Raw genomic sequence first — 27,016 nt, 5'->3', positions numbered from 1 at the left:
GGTCTCTATGGGCTCTATGGGTCTCTATGTGTCTCTATGTGTCTCTATGTGTCTCTATGGGTCTCTATGTGTCTCTATGGTCTCTATGGGTCTCTGTGGGCTCTATGGGTGTCTCTGGGTCTCTATGGGCTCTATGGGTCTCTATGTGTCTCTATGTGTCTCTATGGGTCTCTATGGGCTCTATGGGTCTCTATGTGTCTCTATGTGTCTCTATGTGTCTCTATGGGTCTCTATGTGTCTCTATGGTCTCTATGGGTCTCTGTGGGCTCTATGGGTGTCTCCTGGGTCTCTATGGGCTCTATGGGTCTCTCTGTGTCTCTGTGGGTCTCTATGGGTCTCTGTGGGTCTCTCTGTGTGTCTCTGTGTCGCCGCGCTGACGCACCCCTTCCTGTCGAGCGCCTCGACGTCGGGCACGCGCATGCCGAAGATGAAGAGGTTTTCCTCGCCCGCCTCCTCGGCCATCTCCACGTTGGCGCCGTCCATGGTGCCGATGGTGAGCGCCCCGTTGAGCATGAACTTCATGTTCCCCGTGCCCGAGGCCTCCGTGCCCGCCGTGGAGATCTGCTCCGAGAGGTCCGCGGCCGGGATCACTGCGCGGGGACACGGGGGGGGTGGGGTGCGGGCGGGGGGGTGGGGTGGGGTGGAGGGGATGGGGTGGGATGGATGGATGGGATGGATGGGATGGGATGGAGGGGATGGGATGGAGGGGATGGGATGGGATGGAGGGGATGGGTTGGGATGGATGGGGTTGGATGGGATGGATGGGATGGGGTGGGATGGGATGGATGGGATGGATGGGATGGATGGGATGGGATGGAGGGGATGGGATGGAGGGGATGGGATGGGATGGGAGGGGATGGGTTGGGATGGATGGGGTTGGATGGGATGGATGGGATGGGGTGGGATGGGATGGAGGGGATGGGAGGGGATGGGATGGATTGGATGGGATGGATGGATGGGATGGGGTGGGATGGATGGGATGGGGTGGATGGGGATGGGGTGGGATGGGATGGGAGGGGATAGGATTTATGGGATGGGATGAGATGGGATGGGATGGATGGGATGGGATGGGATGGGGATGGGATGGGATGGATGGGATGGGGTGGATGGGGATGGATGGGATGGGGTGGATGGGGATGGATGGGATGGGGTGGATGGGGTGGGATCGGATGAATGGATGGGATGGGAGGGGATGGATGGGGTTGGATGGGAGGGATGGGGTGGGATGGAAGGGATGGGATGGAGGGGATGGATGGTGGGGGTGGGGTGGATGGGAGGGGATGGGATGGATTGATGGGATGGGGATGGGGAGGGGATGGGAGGGGATAGGATGGATGGGATGGGATGGATGGGATGGGAGGGGATGGATGGGACAGGATGCAATGGGATGGGATGGGATGGGAGGGGAGAGGAGGGGATAGGATGGATGCATGAGAAAGTCAGGATAAAATGTGCCGAATAGGATGGGAGGGATGGGATTGGAGGGATTTGATGGCTGGCATTCGGGTGCGTGGTGTGGGAATGGGGCGCCTGGGGGGTATTGGGGTGCCCAGGATGATACTGGGTTGATATTGGGGTGCCTGGGGGATATTGGGATGATATTGGGGTACCCAAGGGGATATGGGGGTGTCAGTGGGGGTATTGGGGTGCCCAGGACCAAAACCAGGGTGGTATCAGGTCGCTATTGGGGTGCACTGGGGCAAGAATGGGGGGACCCACGTTGTTACCAGGGTGGTATTGGGGTGCCTGGGGCAGTACTGGGGCTGGTTTTGGGGTGTTTTGGGCGTGTTTGAGGGGGTGTTTGGCCCCATGGGGGGGGGGGGGGTGTTTTGGGGGCTGTTCTGGTGGTGGTTTGGGGCTGGTTCAGGCTGGTTTGGGGCTGTTCTGGCCTGCTTTGGGCTGGTTTTGAGCTGGTTTCAGGCTGTTTTGGGGTGTTTCAGGCTCTTTTGGTGCTGTTTGGGGCTGCTTTGGGCTGTTTGGGGCTGTTTTGGAGCTCTTTTGGCTGTTCTGGGTCTGTTTCGGGGCTCTTTGGGGTGTTTTGGGGCTGTTTTGGGGCTGTTTCGGGTTCTTTGGGGCTGTTTTGGGGCTGTTTTGGGCTGTTTGGGGCTCTTTGGGGCTGTTTTGGAGCACTTTGGGGCTGTTTCGGGGCTCTTTTGGACTGTTTCGGGGCTCTTTGGGGCTCTTTTCTGCCATTTGGGGGCTCTTTGGGGCTGTTTCGGGGCTGTTTTGGGGCTCTTTGGGGCTGTTTTGGGGCTGTTTCGGGGCTCTTTGGGGCTGTTTTGGGGCTCTTTGGGGCTCTTTTGTGCCATTTGGGGGCTCTTTGGGGCTGTTTCGGGTCTGTTTGGGGGCTCATTGGGGCTCTTCGGGGCTGTTTCGGGGCTGCTTGGGGCTCATTGGGGCTCTTTGGGGCTGTTTTGGGGCTCTTTGGGGCTGTTTTGGGGCTGTTCGGGGCTGTTTTGGGGCTCTTTGGGGCTGTTTCGGGGCTCTTTGGGGCTGTTTCGGGGCTGTTTTGGGGCTCTTTGGGGTTGTTTGGGGCTGTTTGGGGCTGTTTTGGGGCTCTTTGGGGTTGTTTCGGGGCTCTTTGGGGCTGTTTTGGGGCTCTTTGGGGTTGTTTTGGGGCTCTTTGGGGCTGTTTCGGGGCTCTTTGGGGGCTGTTTTCTGGCTGTTTGGGGCTGTTTTGGGGCTCTTTGGGGCTGTTTCGGGGCTCTTTGGGGCTCTTTGGGGCTGTTTTGGGGCTCTTTGGGGCTGTTTTGGGGCTCTTTGGGGCTGTTTGGGGCTGTTTTGGGGCTCTTTGGGGCTGTTTTGGGGCTCTTTGGGGCTGTTTCGGGGCTCTTTGGGGCTCTTTGGGGCTGTTTTGGGGCTCTTTTGTGCCATTTGGGGGCTCTTTGGGGCTCATTGGGGCTCTTTGGGGCTGTTTCGGGGCTGTTTGGGGCTCTTTGGGGCTGTTTTCTGGCTCTTTGGGGCTGTTTTGGGGCTCTTTGGGGCTGTTTCGGGGCTCTTTGTGTCCGCACCCTTCTCGGCCAGCGACACGCGGTAGTTCTCCAGGAAGAGCACCCGGAGGCGGTCGCCCACGGCCGGGTCGTGGTTGACGATGTCCCCGATGGACGTCACCAGTTTGATGATCATCTTGGCCATGTGGTACCCGGGGGCAGCCTGGGGGGGGGGGGAAAGGGGTCAGCGGCACCCCCAAACCCATGGGGACCCCCTGGAGTCATCCCCGTCCCCCCCCCATCCTCACCTTGCCCCCGATCATGACGGTTCGGGGCACAATGGGTTTGCTGGGGTCCTTCTTGATCCCTGCAAGGGGGGAGCTCGATCAAGGGGGGGCCCAAATTGTAGCTGGGACCCCCCAATGAGGGGGTGTTGGGGGGGGGGGATGTTGGGGTCTGTGGGGTTGGGGGGGGGGCACTGGGGGCCATGGGCATTCCTGTGGAGTGTCCCATTGGGGTGTCCCATTGGGGGTCCCATTGGGGTGTCCCATAGGGGGTCCCATTGGGTGTCCCCTAGGGGTGTCCCATTGGGGGTTCCATAGGGGGAATCCATGGATGTCCCATAGGGGAGTCCCATTGGGGGTCCCCTAGGGGTGTCCCATAGGGGTGATCCATGGGGGTGTCCCGTAGGGTGTCCCATTGGGGTGTCCCATAAGGGGTCCCATTGGGTGTCCCCTACGGGTGTCCCATAGGGGGTCCCATAGGGGGAATCCATGGATGTCCCATTGGGGTGTCCCATAGCGGTGATCCATGGGGGTGTCCCATAGGGTGTCCCTTTGGGGGTCCCATTGGGTGTCCCCTAGGGGTGTCCCATTGGGGGGGGTCCATGGGGGTGTTCCATGGGGTGTCCCATTGGGTGCCCCATAGGGGGAATCCGTGGGTGTCCCATAGGCGAGTCCCATTGGGGTGTCCCACTGGGGTGTCCCGTTGAGTGTTACATTGGGGGTCCCATAGGGGGAATCCATGGATGTCCCATAGTGGTGTCCCATTTGGTGTCCTATTGGGGGTCCCACAGGGGTATCCCATAGGGGTTGTCCCATTGGGTGTCCCATAGAGATGTTCCATCCAGTGTCCCATAGGGGTATCCCATTGGGTGTCCCACAGGGGATGTTCCATTGGGTGTCCTTTTGAGTGTCCCATTGGGTGTCCTATTGGGTGCCCCTTGGGTGTCCCATAGAGTTATCCCATTGGGTGTCCCATAGGAGCATCCCATTGGGGTATCCCATTGGAGGTCCCATTGGGGTATCCCATTGGGTGTCCCATAGGAGTGTCCCATTGGGTGTCCCATTGGGGTGTCCCATTGGGGTATTCCATTGGGTGTCCTATTGGAGGTCCCATTGGGGTATCCTATTGGGGGTCCCATAGGAATGTCCCATTGGGTGTCCCATAGGAGTATTCCATTGGGTGTCCTATTGAGTGTCCCATTGGGTGTCCTATTGGAGGTCACATTGGGGTATCCCATTGGGTGTCCCATAGGAGTATTCCATTGGGTGTCCTATTAGAGGTCCCATTGGGGTATCCCATTGGGTGTCCCATAGGAGCATCCCATTGCGGTATCCCATTGGGTGTCCTATTGGAGGTCCCATTGGGGTATCCCATTGGGTGTCCTATTGAGTGTCTCACTGGGTGTCCTATTCGGTGTCCCATAGGAGTGTCCCATTAGGGTATCCCATTGGGTGTCCCATAGGAGCGTCCCATTGGGTGTCCCATAGGAGTGTCCCATTGGGGTATCCCATTGGGTGTCCCATAGGAGCATCCCATTGGGGTATCCCATTGGAGGTCCCATTGGGGTATCCCATTGGGTGTCCCATAGGAGTGTCCCATTGGGTGTCCCATAGGAGTGTCCCATTGGGGTATCCCATTGGGTGTCCCATAGGAGCATCCCATTGGGGTATCCCATTGGAGGTCCCATTGGGGTATCCCATTGGGTGTCCCATAGGAGTGTCCCATTGGGTGTCCCATAGGAGTGTCCCATTGGGGTATCCCATTGGGTGTCCCATAGGAGCATCCCATTGGGGTATCCCATTGGAGGTCCCATTGGGGTATCCCATTGGGTGTCCCATAGGAGCGTCCCATTGGGGTATCCCATTGGGGTGTCCCATAGGAGTGTCCCATAGGGGTATTCCATTGGGTGTCCTATTGAGTGTCTCATTGGGTGTCCTATTCGGTGTCCCATAGGAGTGTCCCATTAGGGTATCCCATTGGCTGTCCCATTGGGGTATCCCATTGCGGTATCCCATTGGGGTATCCCATTGGCTGTCCCATTGGGGTATCCCATTGCGGTATCCCATTGGGGTATCCCATTGGCTGTCCCATTGGGGTATCCCATTGGGGTATCCCATTGGCTGTCCCATTGCGGTATCCCATTGCGGTATCCCATTGCGGTATCCCATTGGGGTATCCCATTGGCTGTCCCATTGCGGTATCCCATTGCGGTATCCCATTGGGGTATCCCATTGGCTGTCCCATTGGGGTATCCCATTGCGGTATCCCATTGGGGTATCCCATTGGCTGTCCCATTGCGGTATCCCATTGGGGTATCCCATTGGGGTATCCCATTGGCTGTCCCATTGCGGTATCCCATTGCGGTATCCCATTGGGGTATCCCATTGGCTGTCCCATTGCGGTATCCCATTGGGGTATCCCATTGCGGTATCCCATTGGGGTATCCCATTGGGGTATCCCATTGGCTGTCCCATTGCGGTATCCCATTGCGGTATCCCATTGCGGTATCCCATTGGGGTATCCCATTGGCTGTCCCATTGCGGTATCCCATTGGGGTATCCCATTGGGGTATCCCATTGGCTGTCCCATTGCGGTATCCCATTGGCTGTCCCATTGGGGTATCCCATTGGCTGTCCCATTGCGGTATCCCATTGGGGTATCCCATTGGGGTATCCCATTGGCTGTCCCATAGGGGGTGTGGGCGCCCGGGGGTCCCATAAGTGTGGGGCTCTCACTGTTGTAGAGGGTGATGACGTGGAGGCAGTTGAGGAGCTGCCGCTTGTACTCATGGATGCGCTTGACCTGGACGTCGAAGAGCGAGGCCGGGTTCACGCGCACCCCGTATTCCTTCTCCAGGAACGCCGCGAACTTCACCTTGTTCTCCTGTGGGGTGGGAAGGGGGCACAGGGTGAGGGACCCCCCCCTGCACCCCACTGCAGGGACCCCATTGCCCCCCATTGCCCCCCATTGCCCCCCGGGACCTGCTTGACGGCCGCCACGTCCCGGATGAAGCTCTCGTCATCCACGAAGCCGCGGAGCTTCTGGAGCTGGTCCAGGTCTGACACGAAACCTTCCCCGATGCGCTGGGGACACGGAGGGCAGAGACCCATGGAGACCCAGAGAGACCCATGGAGAGCAGAGAGACCCATAGAGACCCATGGAGACCCATAGAGACCCATGGAGACCCTGAGAGACCCATGGAGACCCAGAGAGACCATAGAGACCCATAGAGACCCATAGAGACCCTGAGAGACCCAGAGAGACCCATGGAGACCCAGAGAGACCCAGAGAGACCCATGGGGACCCATGGAGAGCAGAGAGACCCTGAGAGACCCATGGAGACCCATAGAGACCATAGAGACCCATAGAGACCCATAGAGACCCATAGAGACACATAGAGACCCATGGAGACCCATAGAGACCCATAGAGACCCATAGAGACCCATAGAGACACATAGAGACCCATAGAAACCAGAGAGACCCAGAGAGACCCATGGAGACCAGAGAGACCCAGAGAGACCCATAGAGACCCATGGAGACCAGAGAGACCCATAGAGAGACCCACAGAGACCATAGAGACCCATAGAGAGACCCATGGAGACCAGAGAGACCCATAGAGACAATAGAGACCCAGAGAGACCCATGGAGACCAGAGAGACCCAGAGAGACCCAGAGAGACCCAGAGAGAGACCCACAGAGCCCACAGAAACCCATAGAGACCCAGAGAGACCAGAGAGACCCAAAGAGACCCATAGAACCCCATAGAGACCACAGAGACCCAGAGAGACCACAGAGACCCATAGAGACCCATAGAGCCCATAGAGACCCATAGAGCCCATAGAGACCCATAGAGCCCATAGAGACCTATAGAGACCATAGAGCCCCACAGAGCCCCATAGAGACCATAGAGCCCCACAGAGCCCCATAGCCCCCCATAGGGCTCACCTGGGCGATGGCGTCGGCCAGCCCCGGGTTGCAGAGCAGGAGCCAGCGCCGCGGCGTGATCCCATTGGTCTTGTTCTGGAACTTCTTGGGCTCCAGGTCATAGAAGTCCTTGAACCTGCCCCACAAGGCAGGGTCAGACCCATAGGGACCCATAGAGACCCATAGGGACCCGTGGGGACCCATAGGGACCCATAGAGACCCATAGGGACCCATAGAGACCCATAGGGACACATTGACATAGGCAACCATGGGGCCCACGGCAATGGATGGGGACCCATGAGGATGGGGACCCACGGCCATAGGGATCCATGGGGGCCCACAGTGACAACACCTATGGGGACAAGAGCCCACAGCCATGGGGACCCCCAGTGACTCCCAAGGACCCCCAAATGACTGGTGGGGACCCATAGGCTATGGGGCTGAGAGCAAAGACAAGACAGGGGTGGGGATGGAGATGGGGACAAGGGATGGAGCTGGGGTGATTGAGGGATGGGGGCTATGGGACGCTATGGGGCACTGTGGGGCACTAGGGTAACTATGGGGTCTGTACACACTGCTCTTGAGGATGTCGGAATGGATGCGCACGACACTGTTGATGGTGCTATGGGGGCTATGGGATGCTATGGGGCACTATGGTAACTATGGGGGCTATGGGGGCTATGGGATGCTATGGGGCACTATGGTAACTATGGGGGCTATGGGATGCTATGGGGCACTATGGTAACTATGGGGGCTATGGGATGCTATGGGGCACTATGGGGGCTATGGGATGCTGTGGGGCACTGTGGTAACTATGGGGGCTATGGGATGCTGTGGGGCAATATGGTAACTATGGGGGCTATGGGACGCCATGGGGCACTATGGTAACTATGGAGCACTATGGGGGCTATGGGTGCTATGGGCACTATGGGTGCTATGAAGTGCTATGGGACACTGATGGGTGCTATGGGTGCTCTGAGATGCAATACGCACTATGGGGTGTTCTGGGGTGCTATGGAGGCACTATGGGTGCTATAGGGGCGCTATGGGTGCAATGGGGGCACTATGGTTTCTATAGATGCTGGGGTGTTATGGGGCACTATGGGGCGCTATGGGTGCAATGGGCACTATGGGGTGCTATGGGGTACTATGGGGTGCTATGGTCACTATGGGCGCTATGGGGCACTATGGGTGCTATGGGCACTATGTGTGCTATGAGGCACTATGGGGCACTATGGGCGCTATGGGGCACTATGGGAACTATGGGCGCTATGGGGTACTATGGGTGCCATGGGGCACTATGTGTGCTATGAGGCGCTATGGGGCACTATGGGCGCTATGGGGCACTATGGGAACTATGGGCGCTATGGGGCACTATGGGTGCCATGGGGCACTATGGGTGCTATGGGTGCTGTGGGGCGCTATGGGGCACTATGGGTGCTATGGGGTACTATGGACACTATGGGCGCTATGGGGCGCTGTGGGTGCTATGGGGCACTATGGGAACTATGGGCGCTATGGGGCACTGTGGGCACTGAGCGCTATGGGGCACTATGGGGCGCTATGGGGCACTATGGGTGCTAAGGGGCACTATGGGGCGCTATGTGGCACTATGGGTGCTCTGGGGTGCTATGGTCACTATGGGCGCTATGGGGCACTATGGGTGCTATGGGGCACTATAGGCGCTATGGGGCACTATGGGTGCTATAGGGCGCTTTGGGGCACTATGGGTGCTATGGGGCGTTATGGGTGCTATAGGGCGCTATGGGGCACTATGGGTGCTATGGGGCACTATGGGTGCTATAGGGCTCTATGGGGGTGCTATAGGGCGCTATGGGGCACTATGGGTGCTATGGGGTGCTATGGACACTAGGGGTGCTATGGGGCGTTATGGGTGCTATGGGGTGCTATGGGGCACTATGGGTGCTATGGGGTTCTATGGGGCGCTATGGGTACTATGGGGCTCTATGGGGCACTATGGGTGCTATGGGGCGCTATGGGGCACTATGGGGCACTGTGGTGCACTAGGTGCTATGGGGCACTATGGGTGCTCTGGGGCGCTATGGGTGCTATAGGGCGCTATGGTGCACTATGGGTGCTATGGGGTGCTATGGGGCGCTATGGGGCACTATGGGTGCTAAGGGGCACTATGGGGCGCTATGGGGCACTATGGGTGCTTTGGGGTGCTATGGTCACTATGGGCGCTATGGGGCACTATGGGCGCTATGGGGCACTATGGGTGCTATGGGTGCTATGGGTGCTATAGGGCTCTATGGGGTGCTATAGGGCGCTATGGGGTGCTATGGGGCACTATGGGTGCTATAGGGCTCTATGGGGTGCTATAGGGCTCTATGGGGTGCTATAGGGCGCTATGGGGCGCTATGGGTGCTATGGGGCACTATGGGTGCTATAGGGCTCTATGGGGTGCTATAGGGCGCTATGGGGCGCTATGGGGCACTATGGGTGCTATAGGGCTCTATGGGGTGCTATAGGGCTCTATGGGGTGCTATAGGGCGCTATGGGGCACTATGGGTGCTATGGGGCACTATGGGTGCTATAGGGCTCTATGGGGTGCTATAGGGCTCTATGGGGTGCTATAGGGCGCTATGGGGCACTGTGGGTGCTATGGGGCACTATGGGTGCTATGGGTGCTATAGGTCTCTATGGGTGCTATAGGTCTCTATGGGGTGCTATAGGTCTCTATGGGGTGCTATAGGTCTCTATGGGTGCTATAGGTCTCTATGGGGTGCTATAGGTCTCTATGGGGTGCTATAGGGCTCCATGGGGTGCTATAGGGCTCTATGGGGTGCTATAGGGCTCCATGGGGTGCTATAGGTCTCTATGGGGTGCTATAGGGCTCTATGGGGTGCTATAGGGCTCCATGGGGTGCTATAGGGCTCTATGGGGTGCTATAGGTCTCTATGGGGTGCTATAGGTCTCTATGGGGTGCTATAGGGCACTATGGGTGCTATAGGTCTCTATGGGGTGCTATAGGTCTCTATGGGGTGCTATAGGGCTCCATGGGGTGCTATAGGGCTCTATGGGGTGCTATAGGGCACTATGGGTGCTATAGGTCTCTATGGGGTGCTATAGGGCTCTATGGGGTGCTATAGGTCTCTATGGGGTGCTATAGGGCTCCATGGGGTGTTATAGGGCACTATGGGTGCTATAGGTCTCTATGGGGTGCTATAGGTCTCTATGGGGTGCTATAGGGCTCTATGGGGTGCTATAGGGCTCTATGGGGTGCTATAGGGCACTATGGGTGCTATAGGTCTCTATGGGGTGCTATAGGGCTCTATGGGGTGCTATAGGTCTCTATGGGGTGCTATAGGGCTCCATGGGGTGCTATAGGGCTCTATGGGGTGCTATAGGGCTCCATGGGGTGCTATAGGTCTCTATGGGGTGCTATAGGGCTCTATGGGGTGCTATAGGTCTCTATGGGATGCTATAGGGCTCTATGGGGTGCTATAGGTCTCTATGGGGTGCTATAGGGCTCTATGGGGTGCTATAGGTCTCTATGGGGTGCTATAGGGCTCCATGGGGTGCTATAGGTCTCTATGGGGTGCTGTAGGGCTCCATGGGGTGCTATAGGGCTCCATGGGGTGCTATAGGTCTCTATGGGGTGCTATAGGTCTCTATGGGGTGCTATAGGGCTCCATGGGGTGCTATAGGGCTCTATGGGGTGCTATAGGGCTCTATGGGGTGCTATAGGGCTCCATGGGGTGCTATAGGTCTCTATGGGGTGCTATAGGGCTCCATGGGGTGCTATAGGGCTCCATGTGGTGCTATAGGTCTCTATGGGGTGCTATAGGTCTCTATGGGGTGCTATAGGGCTCTATGGGGTGCTATAGGTCTCTATGGGGTGCTATAGGTCTCTATGGGGTGCTATAGGGCACTATGGGTGCTATAGGTCTCTATGGGGTGCTATAGGTCTCTATGGGGTGCTATAGGGCTCCATGGGGTGCTATAGGGCTCTATGGGGTGCTATAGGTCTCTATGAGGTGCTATAGGTCTCTATGGGGTGCTATAGGGCTCTATGGGGTGCTATAGGTCTCTATGGGGTGCTATAGGGCTCCATGGGGTGCTATAGGGCTCTATGGGGTGCTATAGGTCTCTATGGGGTGCTATAGGGCTCCATGGGGTGCTATAGGGCTCTATGGGGTGCTATAGGGCTCTATGGGGTGCTATAGGGCTCCATGGGGTGCTATAGGTCTCTATGGGGTGCTATAGGGCTCCATGGGGTGCTATAGGGCTCCATGTGGTGCTATAGGTCTCTATGGGGTGCTATAGGGCTCTATGGGGTGCTATAGGGCTCCATGGGGTGCTATAGGTCTCTATGGGGTGCTATAGGGCACTATGGGTGCTATAGGTCTCTATGGGGTGCTATAGGTCTCTATGGGGTGCTATAGGGCTCCATGGGGTGCTATAGGGCTCTATGGGGTGCTATAGGTCTCTATGGGGTGCTATAGGTCTCTATGGGGTGCTATAGGGCTCCATGGGGTGCTATAGGGCTCTATGGGGTGCTATAGCGCTCCATGGGGTGCTATAGGGCTCTATGGGGTGCTATAGGGCTCTATGGGGTGCTGTAGGGCTCCATGGGGTGCTATAGGTCTCTATGGGGTGCTATAGGGCTCCATGGGGTGCTATAGGGCTCCATGTGGTGCTATAGGTCTCTATGGGGTGCTATAGGGCTCTATGGGGTGCTATAGGGCTCCATGGGGTGCTATAGGTCTCTATGGGGTGCTATAGGGCACTATGGGTGCTATAGGTCTCTATGGGGTGCTATAGGTCTCTATGGGGTGCTATAGGGCTCCATGGGGTGCTATAGGGCACTATGGGTGCTATAGGTCTCTATGGGGTGCTATAGGTCTCTATGGGGTGCTATAGGGCTCTATGGGGTGCTATAGGGCTCCATGGGGTGCTATAGGGCTCTATGGGGTGCTATAGGGCACTATGGGTGCTATAGGTCTCTATGGGGTGCTATAGGGCTCTATGGGGTGCTATAGGTCTCTATGGGGTGCTATAGGGCTCCATGGGGTGTTATAGGGCACTATGGGTGCTATAGGGCTCTATGGGGTGCTATAGGTCTCCATGGGGTGCTATAGGTCTCTATGGGGTGCTATAGGGCTCTATGGGGTGCTATAGGTCTCTATGGGGTGCTATAGGTCTCTATGGGGTGCTATAGGGCTCCATGGGGTGCTATAGGGCTCTATGGGGTGCTATAGGTCTCTATGGGGTGCTATAGGTCTCTATGGGGTGCTATAGGGCTCTATGGGGTGCTATAGGGCTCCATGGGGTGCTATAGGTCTCTATGGGGTGCTATAGGTCTCTATGGGGTGCTATAGGGCTCCATGGGGTGCTATAGGGCTCTATGGGGTGCTATAGGGCTCTATGGGGTGCTATAGGGCTCCATGGGGTGCTATAGGTCTCTATGGGGTGCTATAGGGCTCCATGGGGTGCTATAGGGCTCTATGGGGTGCTATAGGGCTCTATGGGGTGCTATAGGTCTCTATGGGGTGCTATAGGTCTCTATGGAGTGCTATAGGGCTCCATGGGGTGCTATAGGTCTCTATGGGGTGCTATAGGTCTCTATGGGTGCTATAGGTCTCTATGGGGTGCTATAGGTCTCTATGGGGTGCTATAGGGCTCTATGGGGTGCTATAGGTCTCTATGGGGTGCTATAGGTCTCTATGGGGTGCTATAGGTCTCTATGGGGTGCTATAGTGCACTATGGGTGCTATAGGGCTCCATGGGGTGCTGTAGGGCTCCATGGGGTGCTATAGGTCTCTATGGGGTGCTATAGGTCTCTATGGGGTGCTATAGGGCTCCATGGGGTGCTGTAGGGCTCCATGGGGCGCTCTGGCTCCGTACACGCTGTTCTTGAGGATGTCGGAGTGGATCTGGGCCACGCCGTTGACGGCGTGCGCGCCCACGATGCAGAGATGCGCCATGTTCACGCGCTTCACGGCGCCCTCCTCCACCAGCGACATGCGCCGGAGCCGCTCGTGGTCCCCGGGGAAGGCGGCGTAGACCCGCTGGGGGGGGGAGCCACAGTGACCCATAGGGACCCATAGAGAGACACAGGGACCCATAGGGACCCATAGAGAGACACAGGGACCCATAGGGACACATAGAGAGACACAGGGACCCATAGGGACACATAGAGAGACACAGGGACCCATAGGGACACATAGAGAGACACAGGGACCCATAGGGACACATAGAGAGACACAGGGACCCATAGGGACACATAGAGAGACACAGGGACCCATAGGGACACATAGAGAGACACAGGGACCCATAGGGACACATAGAGAGACACAGGGACCCATAGGGACCTCATCGAGAGACACAGGGACCCATAGGGACACATAGAGAGACACAGGGACCCATAGGGACACATAGAGAGACACAGGGACCCATAGGGACACATAGAGAGACACAGGGACCCATAGGGACACATAGAGAGACACAGGGACCCATAGGGACACATAGAGAGACACAGGGACCCATAGGGACCCATAGAGAGACACAGGGACCCATAGGGACACATAGAGAGACACAGGGACCCATAGGGACACATAGAGAGACACAGGGACCCATAGGGACACATAGAGAGACACAGGGACCCATAGGGACCCATAGAGAGACACAGGGACCCATAGGGACACATAGAGAGACACAGGGACCCATAGGGACACATAGAGAGACACAGGGACCCATAGGGACACATAGAGAGACACAGGGACCCATAGGGACACATAGAGAGACACAGGGACCCATAGGGACACATAGACACAGGGACCCATAGGGACACATAGGGACCCATAGAGAGACACAGGGATCCATAGGGACCCATAGAGAGACACAGGGACGCATAGGGACACATAGAGAGACACAGGGACCCATAGGGACACATAGAGAGACACAGGGACCCATAGGGACACATAGAGAGACACAGGGACCCATAGGGACACATAGAGAGACACAGGGACCCATAGGGACACATAGAGAGACACAGGGACCCATAGGGACACATAGAGAGACACAGGGACCCATAGGGACACATAGAGAGACACAGGGACCCATAGGGACACATAGACACAGGGACCCATAGGGACACATAGGGACCCATAGAGAGACACAGGGATCCATAGGGACCCATAGAGAGACACAGGGACGCATAGGGACACATAGAGAGACACAGGGACCCATAGGGACACATAGAGAGACACAGGGACCCATAGGGACACATAGAGAGACACAGGGACCCATAGGGACACATAGAGAGACACAGGGACCCATAGGGACACATAGACACAGGGACCCATAGGGACACATAGGGACCCATAGAGAGACACAGGGATCCATAGGGACCCATAGAGAGACACAGGGACGCATAGGGACACATAGAGAGACACAGGGACCCATAGGGACACATAGAGAGACACAGGGACCCATAGGGACACATAGAGAGACACAGGGACCCATAGGGACACATAGAGAGACACAGGGACCCATAGGGACACATAGAGAGACACAGGGACCCATAGGGACACATAGAGAGACACAGGGACCCATAGGGACACATAGAGAGACACAGGGACCCATAGGGACACATAGACACAGGGACCCATAGGGACACATAGGGACCCATAGAGAGACACAGGGATCCATAGGGACCCATAGAGAGACACAGGGACGCATAGGGACACATAGAGAGACACAGGGACCCATAGGGACACATAGAGAGACACAGGGACCCATAGGGACACATAGAGAGACACAGGGACCCATAGGGACACATAGAGAGACACAGGGACCCATAGGGACACATAGGGACCCATAGAGAGACACAGGGATCCATAGGGACCCATAGAGAGACACAGGGACCCATAGGGACACATAGAGAGACACAGGGACCCATAGGGACACATAGAGAGACACAGGGACCCATAGGGACACATAGAGAGACACAGGGACCCATAGGGACACATAGAGAGACACAGGGACCCATAGGGACACATAGAGAGACACAGGGACCCATAGGGACACATAGAGAGACACAGGGACCCACAGGGACCCATAGGGACCTCATAGAGAGACACAGGGACCCACGAGCACCCCAGGAGCTCGGCATTGGTGGGACTCCAAAGCCAGAGAGACCCACATGGACACAGCATGTCCCCACACCCCATATCCCACACCCCATACCCCATATCCCACACCCCATATCCCACACCACGTATCCCATTCCCCATATCCTACACCCCATATCCCATATTCCACACCCCATAACCCATATCCCATACCCACACCTCATACCCCACACCCCACACCCTGTATCTCATACCCCATATCCCATACCAACACCCTACACCCCATATCCCATACCCCATATCCCACAGCCCATACCCCATATCCCATATCCTACACCCCATATCCTGCACCCCATACTACCCCATATCCCACACCCCATACCCCATATCCCGCACCCCATATCCCATACCCCATATTGCAGACCCCACACCCCATATCCCATACCCCCTATCCCACACCCCATATCCCATATCTCACACCCTGTATCCCATACCCCGTAGCCCACACCCCATCTCCCACACCCCACACCCTGTATCTCATACCCCATATCCCTTACCCCACACCCCATATCCCACACCCTACACCCCACACCCTGTATCTCACACCCCATACCCCACACCCCACACCCCATATCCCATACCCCACACCCCGTATCCCATACCCCACACCCCACACCCCATATCCCATACCCCACACCCCATATCCCATACCCCATATCCCATACCCCACACCCCATATCCCATACCCCATATCCCATACCCCATATCCCATACCCCACACCCCATATCCCATACCCCACATCCCACATCCCACACCCCATACCCCATATCCCACACCCAACACCCTGTATCTCATACCCCATATCCCATACCCCACACCCCATACCCCACACCCCACATCCCATATCCCATATCCCATACCCCATATCCCATATCCCATACCCCATATCCCATATCCCATATCCCACACCCCATATCCCATATCCCATACCCCATATCCCATATCCCATATCCCACACCCCATATCCCATATCCCATATCCCATATCCCACACCCCACACCCCACACCCCACACCCCACACCCCATATCCCACACCCCACCCCCCACCCCCCCGCCCCGCTCACATCCAGGAACCGCTGGTTGATCTCGTAGATGATCTCCAGGTGCCGCGGCAGCAGCGTCTCCAGCAGCCGCACGGGCCAGCGCTCCAGCGCCTCGGGCAGCACCGTGTGGTTCGTGTAGGCGCACGTGCGGACAGTGACTGCCCAGGCCTGGGGAGCGTGGGGAACATCATGGGGAACATCATGGGGAACATCATGGGGAACGTGGGGAACATCATGGGGAACATCATGGGGAACATCATGGGGAACGTGGGGAACATCATGGGGAACATCATGGGGAACATCATGGGGAACATCATGGGGAACATCATGGGGAACATCATGGGGAACGTGGGGAACATCATGGGGAACATCATGGGGAACATCATGGGGAACATCATGGGGAACGTGGGGAACATCATGGGGAACATCATGGGGAACATCATGGGGAACGTGGGGAACATCATGGGGAACATCATGGGGAACGTGGGGAACATCATGGGGAACATGGGGAACATCATGGGGAACATCATGGGGAACATGGGGAACATCATGGGGAACATCATGGGGAACATCATGGGGAACATCATGGGGAACATCATGGGGAACATCATGGGGAACATGGGGAACATCATGGGGAACATCATGGGGAACATCATGGGGAACATGGGGAACATCATGGGGAACATCATGGGGAACATCATGGGGAACATCATGGGGAACATCATGGGGAACATGGGGAACATCATGGGGAACATCATGGGGAACATCATGGGGAACATGGGGAACATCATGGGGAACATCATGGGGAACATCATGGGGAACGTGGGGAACATCATGGGGAACATCATGGGGAACATCATGGGGAACATGGGGAACATCATGGGGAACATCATGGGGAACATCATGGGGAACATCATGGGGAACATGGGGAACATCATGGGGAACATCATGGGGAACATCATGGGGAACATCATGGGGAACATCATGGGGAACATCATGGGGAACATCATGGGGAACATCATGGGGAACATGGGGAACATCATGGGGAACATCATGGGGAACATCATGGGGAACATGGGGAACATCATGGGGAACATCATGGGGAACATCATGGGGAACGTGGGGAACATCATGGGGAACATCATGGGGAACATCATGGGGAACATCATGGGGAACATCATGGGGAACATCATGGGGAACGTGGGGAACATCATGGGGAACATCATGGGGAACGTGGGGAACATCATGGGGAACATGGGGAACATCATGGGGAACATCATGGGGAACATCATGGGGAACATCATGGGGAACATCATGGGGAACATCATGGGGAACATCATGGGGAACATGGGGAACATCATGGGGAACATCATGGGGAACATCATGGGGAACATGGGGAACATCATGGGGAACATCATGGGGAACATCATGGGGAACATCATGGGGAACATCATGGGGAACATCATGGGGAACATGGGGAACATCATGGGGAACATCATGGGGAACATCATGGGGAACATGGGGAACATCATGGGGAACATCATGGGGAACATCATGGGGAACGTGGGGAACATCATGGGGAACATCATGGGGAACATCATGGGGAACATGGGGAACATCATGGGGAACATCATGGGGAACATCATGGGGAACATCATGGGGAACATGGGGAACATCATGGGGAACATCATGGGGAACATCATGGGGAACATCATGGGGAACATCATGGGGAACATCATGGGGAACATCATGGGGAACATCATGGGGAACATGGGGAACATCATGGGGAACATCATGGGGAACATCATGGGGAACATGGGGAACATCATGGGGAACATCATGGGGAACATCATGGGGAACGTGGGGAACATCATGGGGAACATCATGGGGAACATCATGGGGAACATCATGGGGAACATCATGGGGAACATCATGGGGAACGTGGGGAACATCATGGGGAACATCATGGGGAACATCATGGGGAACATGGGGAACATCATGGGGAACATGGGGAACATGGGGAGCGTGGGGAACATGGGGAGCGTGGGGAACATAGGGAACGTGGGGAACATAGGGAACATGGGGAACGTGGGGAACATGGGGAACATCATGGGGAACATGGGGAACATGGGGAACATGGGGAACATGGGGAACATGGGGAGCGTGGGGAACATAGGGAACGTGGGGAACATAGGGAACGTGGGGAGCGTGGGGAACATGGGGAGCGTGGGGAACGTGGGGAGCGTGGGGAACATGGAGAACATAGGGACCGTGGGGAGCGTGGGGAGCATGGGGAGCGTGGGGAACGTGGGGAACGTGGGGAGCATGGGGAACATGGAGAACATAGGGACCGTGGGGAGCGTGGGGAGCGTGGGGAGTGTGGGGAACATAGGGACGGAGGGGAACATAGGGAACGTGGGGAGCACGGGGACCGTGGGGAGCATAGGGACCGTGGGGAACATAGGGACCGAGGGGAGCACAGGGACCGTGGGGAACATAGGGACGGTGGGGAGCATGGGGACCATGGGGAGCACGGGGACCATGGGGAGCATAGGGACCGTGGGGAGCACAGGGAGCGTGGGGAGCATAGAGCCCCATAGAGGCCATAGAGCCCCATAGAGGCCATAGAGCCCCATAGAGGCCATAGAGACCACAGACACGACGGTTTAACAGAGAGCCCTGCCCCATAGCGCACACGGGTGGGGCCAGCCTGCCCCATGGGACCCACCTTGTCCCAGCCAAGCTTCTCCTCATCCACCAGGATCCGCATCAGCTCTGGGATGGCCAGGGAGGGGTGAGTGTCATTGAGCTGGATGGCAACCTGTGGGGAGAGGGACACGGCACTGGGGCACGGGATGGGACATGGAGGGGACACGGATGGGACATGGAGGGGGACATGGATGGGGACATGGAGGGGACATGGATGGGGGCATGGATGGGGACATGGATGGGGACATGGATGTGACATGAATGGGACATGGATGGGGGCATGGATGGGACATGGATGGGGACATGGATGGGACATGGATGGGGACATGGATGGGACATGGATGGGGACATGGATGTGACATGGATGTGACATGGAGGGGACATGGATGGGACATGGATGGGGGCATGGATGGGGATATGGAGGGGTCATAGATGGGACATGGAGGGGGCATGGATGGGGACACGGATGGGACATGGATGGGGACATGGATGGGACATGGATGGGACATGGATGGGACATGGAGGGGGCATGGAGGGGGACACGGATGGGACATGGAGGGGACATGGATGGGGACATGGATGGGACACGGAGGGGACATGGAGGGGACATGGATGGGGACATGGATGGGGACATGGATGGGGACATGGATGGGGACATGGAGGGGACATGGATGGGACATGGATGGGACATGGAGGGGACATGGAGGGGACATGGAGGGACATGGATGGGGACATGGATGGGGACATGGAAGGGGACAGGGATGGGGACAGGGAAAGGGAAAAGGAGGGGGACATGGAGGGGACATGGATGGGGACATGGATGGGGACAGGGATGGGGACAGGGATGGGGACATGGAGGGGGACATGGAGGGGGACATGGATGGGACGTGGATGGGACATGGAGGGGGACACGGATGGGACATGGAGGGGACATGGATGGGACATGGAGGGGACATGGAGGGGACATGGAGGGGACATGTAAGGGACATGGATGGGGACACGGATGGGACATGGAGGGGACATGGAAGGGACATGGCTGGGACATGGAAGGGACATGGATGGGACATGGAGGGGGACACGGATGGGACATGGAGGGGACATGGAAGGGACATGGATGGGACATGGAAGGGACACAAATGGGACACGGATGGGACACAGAGGGGGCATGGATGGGACAGGTTTTGGGGTGTTTTGGGGCGTTTCAGGCTGGTTTTGCGTATTTTTGGGGTGTTTCAGGCTGTTTTGGGGTGTTTTAGGGTGTTTCAGGTGGGTTTTGGGGTATTTTGGGGTGTTTCAGGTGGTTTTGGGGGGATTTTGGGGTGTTTCAGGTGGGTTTTGGGGTGTTTCTGGTGTTTTTTGAGGTGTTTCTGGTGGGTTTTGGGGTGTTTCAGGTGGGTTTTGGGGTGTTTCAATTGGTTTTTTCTGGTATTTTTGGGTGTTTCTGGCGGGTTTTGGGGTGTTTCTGGCAGGTTTTGGGGTATTTTTGGGTGTTTCCAGTGGGTTTTGGGGTATTTTGGGGTGTTTCCGTTGGGTTTTGGGGTGTTTCTGGCAGATTTTGGGGTATTTTGGGGTGTTTCCAGTGGGTTTTGGGGTATTTTGGGGTGTTTCCGGCAGGTTTTGGGGTATTTTGGGGTGTTTCCGGCGGGTTTTGGGGTGTTTCCGGGGGGTTTTGGGGTGTTTCAGTCAGGTTTTGGGGTATTTTGGGGTGTTTCCGGCGGGTTTTGGGGTGTTTTGGGTTGTTTCCGGCAGATTTTGGGGTATTTTGGGGTGTTTCCAGCACGTTTTGGGGTGTTTTGGGGTGTTCCCGGCAGGTTTTGGGGTATTTTGGGGTGTTTCCGGCAGGTTTTGGGGTGTTTTGGGGTGTTCCCGGCAGGTTTTGGGGTATTTTGGGGTGTTTCCGGCAGGTTTTGGGGTGTTTTGGGGTGTTTCTGGCAGGTTTTGGGGTATTTTGGGGTGTTTCAGGCAGGTTTTGGGGTATTTTGGGGTGTTTCCGGCAGGTTTTGGGGTATTTTGGGATGTTTCCGGCGGGTTTTTGGGTGTTTCCGGGGGGTTTTGGGGTGTTTCAGTCAGGTTTTGGGGTATTTTGGGGTGTTTCCGGGGGATTTTGGGGTGTTTTGGGGTGTTTCTGGCAGATTTTGGGGTATTTTGGGGTGTTTCCGGCAGATTTTGGGGTATTTTGGGGTGTTTCCGGCGGGTTTTGGGGTGTTTTGGGGTGTTTCCGGCAGATTTTGGGGTATTTTGGGGTGTTTCAGTCAGGTTTTGGGGTATTTTGCGGTGTTTCCGGCGGGTTTTGGGGTGTTTTGGGGTGTTTCAGGCAGGTTTTGGCTCTCACCTTGTCAGGGAAGGACTCGAACGAGGTCCTCACGGGGTCGCGGCTCCCGAACTTGGCGGACTTGAAGCGCCGGACGATGTCGTGCAGCGTCGCCGCCACCACGAAGTATTCCTGCTTGAGCCGCAGCTCCTTGCCCTCGAAGAACTGACCCACAGCGGTGCTCAGGGACCCACAGCGCGCCATAGCGCCCCACAGCGCCCCATAGTGACCCATAGCGGCGCTCAGGGACCCACAGCGCCCCAGAGTGACCCATAGCGCCCCACAGCGCCCCATAGTGACCCATAGCGCCCCACAGCGCCCCATAGTGACCCATAGCGGCGCTCAGGGACCCACAGCGCCCCATAGTGACCCATAGCGGCGCTCAGGGACCCACAGCGCCCCAGAGTGACCCATAGCACCCCATAGTGACCCATAGTGACTTACAGCACCCCATAGTGACCCATAGCACCGCACAGTGCCCCATAGTGATCCCCATAGGACCCCCCATAATGACCTCATAGTGACCCCTGTAGAACTCTCCATAGTGACCCCCCCCCCCCCATAGTGATCCCCATAGGGCCCCCCCCCCATAGTGACCCGTGATAGACTCTGCATAGCCCCCCCCCCCAGTGACCCCCCCCCAGTGACCCCCATAATGACCCCAATAGTGACCCCCATAGGACCCTCCATAGTGGACCCCCATAATGACCCCATAGTGACCCCCCCCATAGGACCCTCCAGAGTGACCCCATGCCCCCCCAAGTTGACCCCCCCTATGACCCCTTGTGACCCCCCCCAATAGTGAACCCCCCCGTAGTTCCCCAGTAGTGACCCCCTAGAGACCCTCCAGTGACCCCCACATTAGACCCCCAGAGTGACCCCCAAGTGACCCCCATAGTGACCAGAGTCCCATAATGAACCACCATAGTGACCCCATAGTGACCCCCATAGTGAATGACCCCCATAGTGACCCCCATAGTGCCCCCCATAGGACACCCCATAATGACCCCCATAGTGACCCCCCATAGTGATCCCCATAGGCCCCCCCATAGTGACCCCCATAGTGACCCCCATAGTGACCCCCCATAGTGACCCCCATAATGACCCCATAGTGACCCCTATAGAACCCTCCATAGTGACCCCATAGTGACCACCATAGGACCCCTCCATAGTGACCCCCATAGTGACCCCCCATAGTGATCCCCCATAATGACCCCATAGTGACCCCTTAAGAACCCTCCATAGTGACCCCATAGTGACCACCATAGGACCCTCCATAGTGACCCCCATAATGACCCCATAGTGACCCCCCATAGTGACCCCCATAGTGACCCCCATAGTGACCCCCATAGTGACCCCCATAGTGACCCTCCATAGTGACCCCCATAGTGACCCCCCATAGTGATCCCCATAATGACCCCATAGTGACCCCTATAGAACCCTCCATAGTGACCCCATAGTGACCACCATAGGACCCTCCATAGTGACCCCCATAATGACCCCATAGTGACCCCCCATAGTGACCCCCATAGTGACCCCCATAGTGACCCCCATAGTGACCCCCATAGTGACCCCCATAGTGACCCTCCATAGTGCCCCCCATAGTGACCCCCCATAGTGACCCCCATAGTGACCCTCCATAGTGACCCCCATAGTGACCCCCATAGTGACCCCCATAGTGACCCCCCATAGTGACCCCCATAATGACCCCATAGTGACCCCTATAGAACCCTCCATAGTGACCCCATAGTGACCACCATAGGACCCTCCATAGTGACCCCCATAGTGACCCCCATAGTGACCCCCCATAGTGACCCCCATAATGACCCCATAGTGACCCCTATAGAACCCTCCATAGTGACCCCCATAGTGACCCCCATAGTGACCCCCATAGTCACCCCCATAGTGACCCTCCATAGTGACCCCCATAGTGACCCTCCATAGTGACCCCCATAATGACCCCATAGTGACCCCTATAGAACCCTCCATAGTGACCCCCATAGTCACCCCCATAGTGCCCCTCCATAGTGACCCCATAGTGACCACCATAGGACCCTCCATAGTGCCCCCCATAGTGCCCCCCATAGGGCCCCGCTCACGTTGTCATTGGGGTACAGCACTCGGGAGATGTTCTCAGCCAGGTTCCGGTCCAGCACGGCCTGAACGTACCCCCCGACATTGACTGTGGGGACACGGGAAGGGGGGGTCATTGGGAACAGGGGGTTCATGGGGGTCGGGGTGGTTTGGGGCTGTTTCAGCCTGGGTTGGGGTGTTCTAGGGCTGGGTTTGGGGCTGTTCCAGGGGGGGTGGGACTGTTTCAGGGTGTTTTGGGGCTGTTTCAGGGTGTTTTGGGGTTGTTTCAGGGTGTTTTGGGGTTGTTTCAGGGTGTTTTGGGGCTGTTCTGGGTCATTTTTGGCTTGTTCCAGGATGGTTTGGGGCTGTTTCAGGGTGTTTCAGGCTGTTTCAGGGTGTTTTGGGGCTGTTTCAGGGTGTTTTGGGGCTGTTTCAGGGTGTTTTGGGGTTGTTTCAGGGTGTTTTGGGGCTGTTTCAGGGTGTTTGGGGTTGTTTCAGGGTGTTTTGGGGCTGTTTCAGGGTGTTTTGGGGCTGTTCTGGGTCATTTTGGGCTTGTTCCAGGATGGTTTGGGGCTGTTTCAGGGTGTTTTGGGGTTGTTTCAGGGTGTTCCTGGGCTCTTTCAGGGTGTTTTGGAGCTGTTCTTGGTCATTTTGGGCTTGTTCTGGGATGGTTTGGGGCTGTTTCAGGGTGTTTTGGGGCTGTTTCAGGGTGTTTTGGGGCTGTTTCAGGGTGTTTTGGGGTTGTTTCAGGGTGTTTTGGGGCTGTTTCAGGGTGTTTGGGGGTTGTTTCAGGGTGTTTTGGGGCTGTTTCAGGGTGTTTTGGGGCTGTTCTGGGTCATTTTGGGCTTGTTCCAGGATGGTTTGGGGCTGTTTCAGGGTGTTTTGGGGTTGTTTCAGGGTGTTCCTGGGCTCTTTCAGAGTGTTTTTGGAGCTGTTCTTGGTCATTTTGGGCTTGTTCCGGGATGGTTTGGGGCTGTTTCAGGGTGTTTTGGGGGGTTTTCAGGGTGTTCCTGGGCTCTTTCAGGCTGCTTAGGGGTGTTCTGGGGCTGTTTCAGGCTGTTTGGGGGCTCTTTCAGGGGGTTTTGGGGCTGTGCCTGGGTATTTCAGGGTGTTTCAGGCTGTTTTGGGCTGTTTCAGGGTGTTTTGGGGCTATTTCAGGCTGCTTGGGGGCTGTTTCAGGCTGTTTGGGGGCTGTTTTGGGCTGTTTCAGGGTGTTTTGGGGCTATTTCAGGCTGCTTGGGGGCTGTTTCAGGTTGTTTGGGGGCTGTTTCAGGGCGTTTTGGGGCTATTTCAGGCTGCTTGGGGGCTGTTTCAGGTTGTTTGGGGGCTGTTTTGGGGTGTTTCAGGTTGTTTCAGGGTGTTATGGGGCTGTTTCAGGTTGTTTTGGGGCTGTTTTGGGGCTGTTTCAGGGTGTTATGGGGCTGTTTCAGGTTGTTTGTGGGCTGTTTCAGGGTGTTTCGGGGCTGTTTCAGGCTGTTTCGGGGGCTGTTTCAGGCTGTTTCGGGGCTCTTTCAGGCTGTTTCGGGGCTCTTTCAGGCTGTTTCGGGGCTGTTTCAGGCTGTTTCAGGTTGTTTCGGGGCTTTTTCAGGGTGTTTGGGGGCTGTTTTGGGTTGTTTGGGGGCTGTTTCAGGCTGTTTCAGGTTGTTTTGGGGCTGTTTTGGGGCCTGTTTCAGGCTGTTTTGGGGCTGTTTCAGGCTCTTTTGGAGCTGTTTTGGGCTGTTTTGGAGCTGTTTGGGGCTGTTTCAGGCTGTTTTGGAGCAGGTTGTTTCAGGCCTGTTTCAGGTTGTTTTGGGGCTGGTTTAGGCTGTTTCAGGTTGTTTTGGAGCTGTTTTGGGCTGTTTCAGGTTGTTTTGGATCTGGTTTGGGATGTTTCAGGTTGTTTTGGGCTGTTTCAGGCTGTTTGGGGCTGTTTCAGGCTGTTTTGGGGCTGTTTCAGGCTGTTTTGGGCTGTTTCAGGCGGTTTTGGGGCTGTTTCAGGCTGTTTGGGGCTGTTTGGGGCTGTTTCAGGCTGTTTTGGGCTGTTTTAGGGTTGTTTTGGGGTTGTTTCAGGCTGTTTTGGGGTTGTTTCAGGCTGTTTGGGGTTGTTTCAGGCTGTTTTGGGGTGTTTCAGGCTGTTTGGGGTTGTTTCAGGCTGTTTTGGGGCTGTTTCAGGCTGTTTTGGGGTGTTTCAGGCTGTTTTGGGGTTGTTTCAGGCTGTTTGGGGTTGTTTCAGGCTGTTTGGGGTTGTTTCAGGCTGTTTTGGGGTGTTTCAGGCTGTTTTGGGGTGTTTCAGGCTGTTTTGGGGTTGTTTCAGGCTGTTTTGGGGCTGTTTCAGGCTGTTTTGGGGCTGTTTCAGGCTGTTTTGGGGCTGTTTCAGGCTGTTTTGGGGCTCTTTTGGGGCCGTTTCTCACAGTCCTTCAGGTTGAAGTCGCAGGGCGCGCGGGCCGACCAGAGCCTCATGGTGTTCACGGTGTTGTTGCGGTACCCGGGTACGGGGGTGTCGTACGGCAGCGCCAGCACCACCTGGGGGGGCACCAGGAACAGCCCCCATCGCACCCCCCCCCCCCCACATACCCCAGCCCCACCCCATTGGGGGGGGGGGCTCAAAGCCCGGCTCCTACACCCATCCCTGTGCCCTTGCACAGCCCCATTGAAAACCATTGCACCCCCATTACACCCCCTTGAGCCCCCCCCTTGTCCCCCCATGAACTCCCTTGAACCCCTCTTGTCCCCCCTTTGAAACCCCTGTTGTCCCCTTTGCCCCTCCCTTGAGTCCCCCTTGGCCCCCATGAGCCCCCCCTTGAACCCCCCTTGCCCCCCCATGAACCCCTCTTGTGCCCCCTTGAAACCCCCTTGAGCTACCCCTTGCCCCCCTTGGCCCCCTCTTTGAGGCCCCCCCCCTTGCCCCCCATGAACCCCCCTTAACCCCCCCTTGTCCCCCATGACCCCCCGTTGCCCCCCATGAACCCCCCTTGTTCCCCCCTTGAACCCCCCCATTGAGCCCCCCTTGTCTCCCATGACCTCCCTGTTGCACCCCATGACCCCCGCTTGAACCCCCCCGTTGCCCCCCATGAACCCTCCTTGACCCCCCTGTGCCCCCCATGAACCCCTCTTGACCCCCCTGTGCCCCCCATGAACCCCCTTGTTCCCCCCTTGAACCCCCCATTGAGCCCCCCTTGCCCCCCCATGACCCCCCTTGACCCCTCCTTGTTCCCCCCTTGAACCCCCCTTGCCCCCCATGAACCCCCTTGTTCCCCCTTTGAACACCCCCTTGACCCCCCTTGCCCCCCATGACCCCTCATTGTCCCCCATGAACCCCCCTTGTTCCCCCATTGAGCCCCCCTTGCCCCCTCCTTGTTCCCCCCTTGAACCCCCCATGAACCTGCTTTTTCCCCCTTTGACCCCCCCCATTGAGCCCCCCTTGCCCCCCCATGACCCCCCTTGACCCCTCCTTGTTCCCCCCTTGAACCCCCCCTTGCCCCCCATGAACCCCCTTGTTCCCCCCTTGAACCCCCATTGAGCCCCCCTTGCCCCCCATGAACCCCCTTGTTCCCCCCCTTGAACCCCCATTGAGCCCCCCTTGCCCCCCCCATGACCCCCCA

The 27,016-nt window shown here is 56.8% G+C and overlaps 2 protein-coding genes across 2 annotated transcripts; both read right to left on the bottom strand.

Annotated features, from left to right (window-relative positions):
• Positions 1-344: 344 nt before the first annotated feature.
• On the bottom strand, positions 345-26,075 carry LOC133264398 (glycogen phosphorylase, muscle form-like; the record flags this gene model as incomplete). Its single annotated transcript, XM_061444348.1, has 12 exons — positions 25,826-26,075; positions 23,462-23,544; positions 21,384-21,527; positions 19,071-19,163; positions 16,364-16,510; positions 13,011-13,174; positions 7,161-7,275; positions 6,197-6,298; positions 5,951-6,098; positions 3,239-3,297; positions 3,012-3,153; positions 345-590 (listed from the first exon to the last, which is right to left on the bottom strand). Coding segments are annotated over exons 1-12 (1,693 nt in total), but the record flags the coding sequence as incomplete, so codon positions are not given.
• LOC133264399 (proteoglycan 4-like) lies at positions 1,105-2,507 on the bottom strand (the record flags this gene model as incomplete). Its single annotated transcript, XM_061444349.1, is given in 3 exon segments — positions 1,105-1,173; positions 2,069-2,116; positions 2,307-2,507. Coding segments are annotated over 3 exon segments (318 nt in total), but the record flags the coding sequence as incomplete, so codon positions are not given.
• Positions 26,076-27,016: the final 941 nt, after the last annotated feature.

Source organism: Pezoporus flaviventris, unplaced genomic scaffold (genome assembly GCF_033815535.1).
Source record: "Pezoporus flaviventris isolate CSIRO_AGI_PZ_B2104156 unplaced genomic scaffold, CSIRO_AGI_Pfla_v1 ptg000823l, whole genome shotgun sequence".
Classification (NCBI taxonomy): Eukaryota; Metazoa; Chordata; class Aves; order Psittaciformes; family Psittacidae; genus Pezoporus; species Pezoporus flaviventris.
This window is presented reverse-complemented; position numbering and strand designations above follow the sequence as displayed.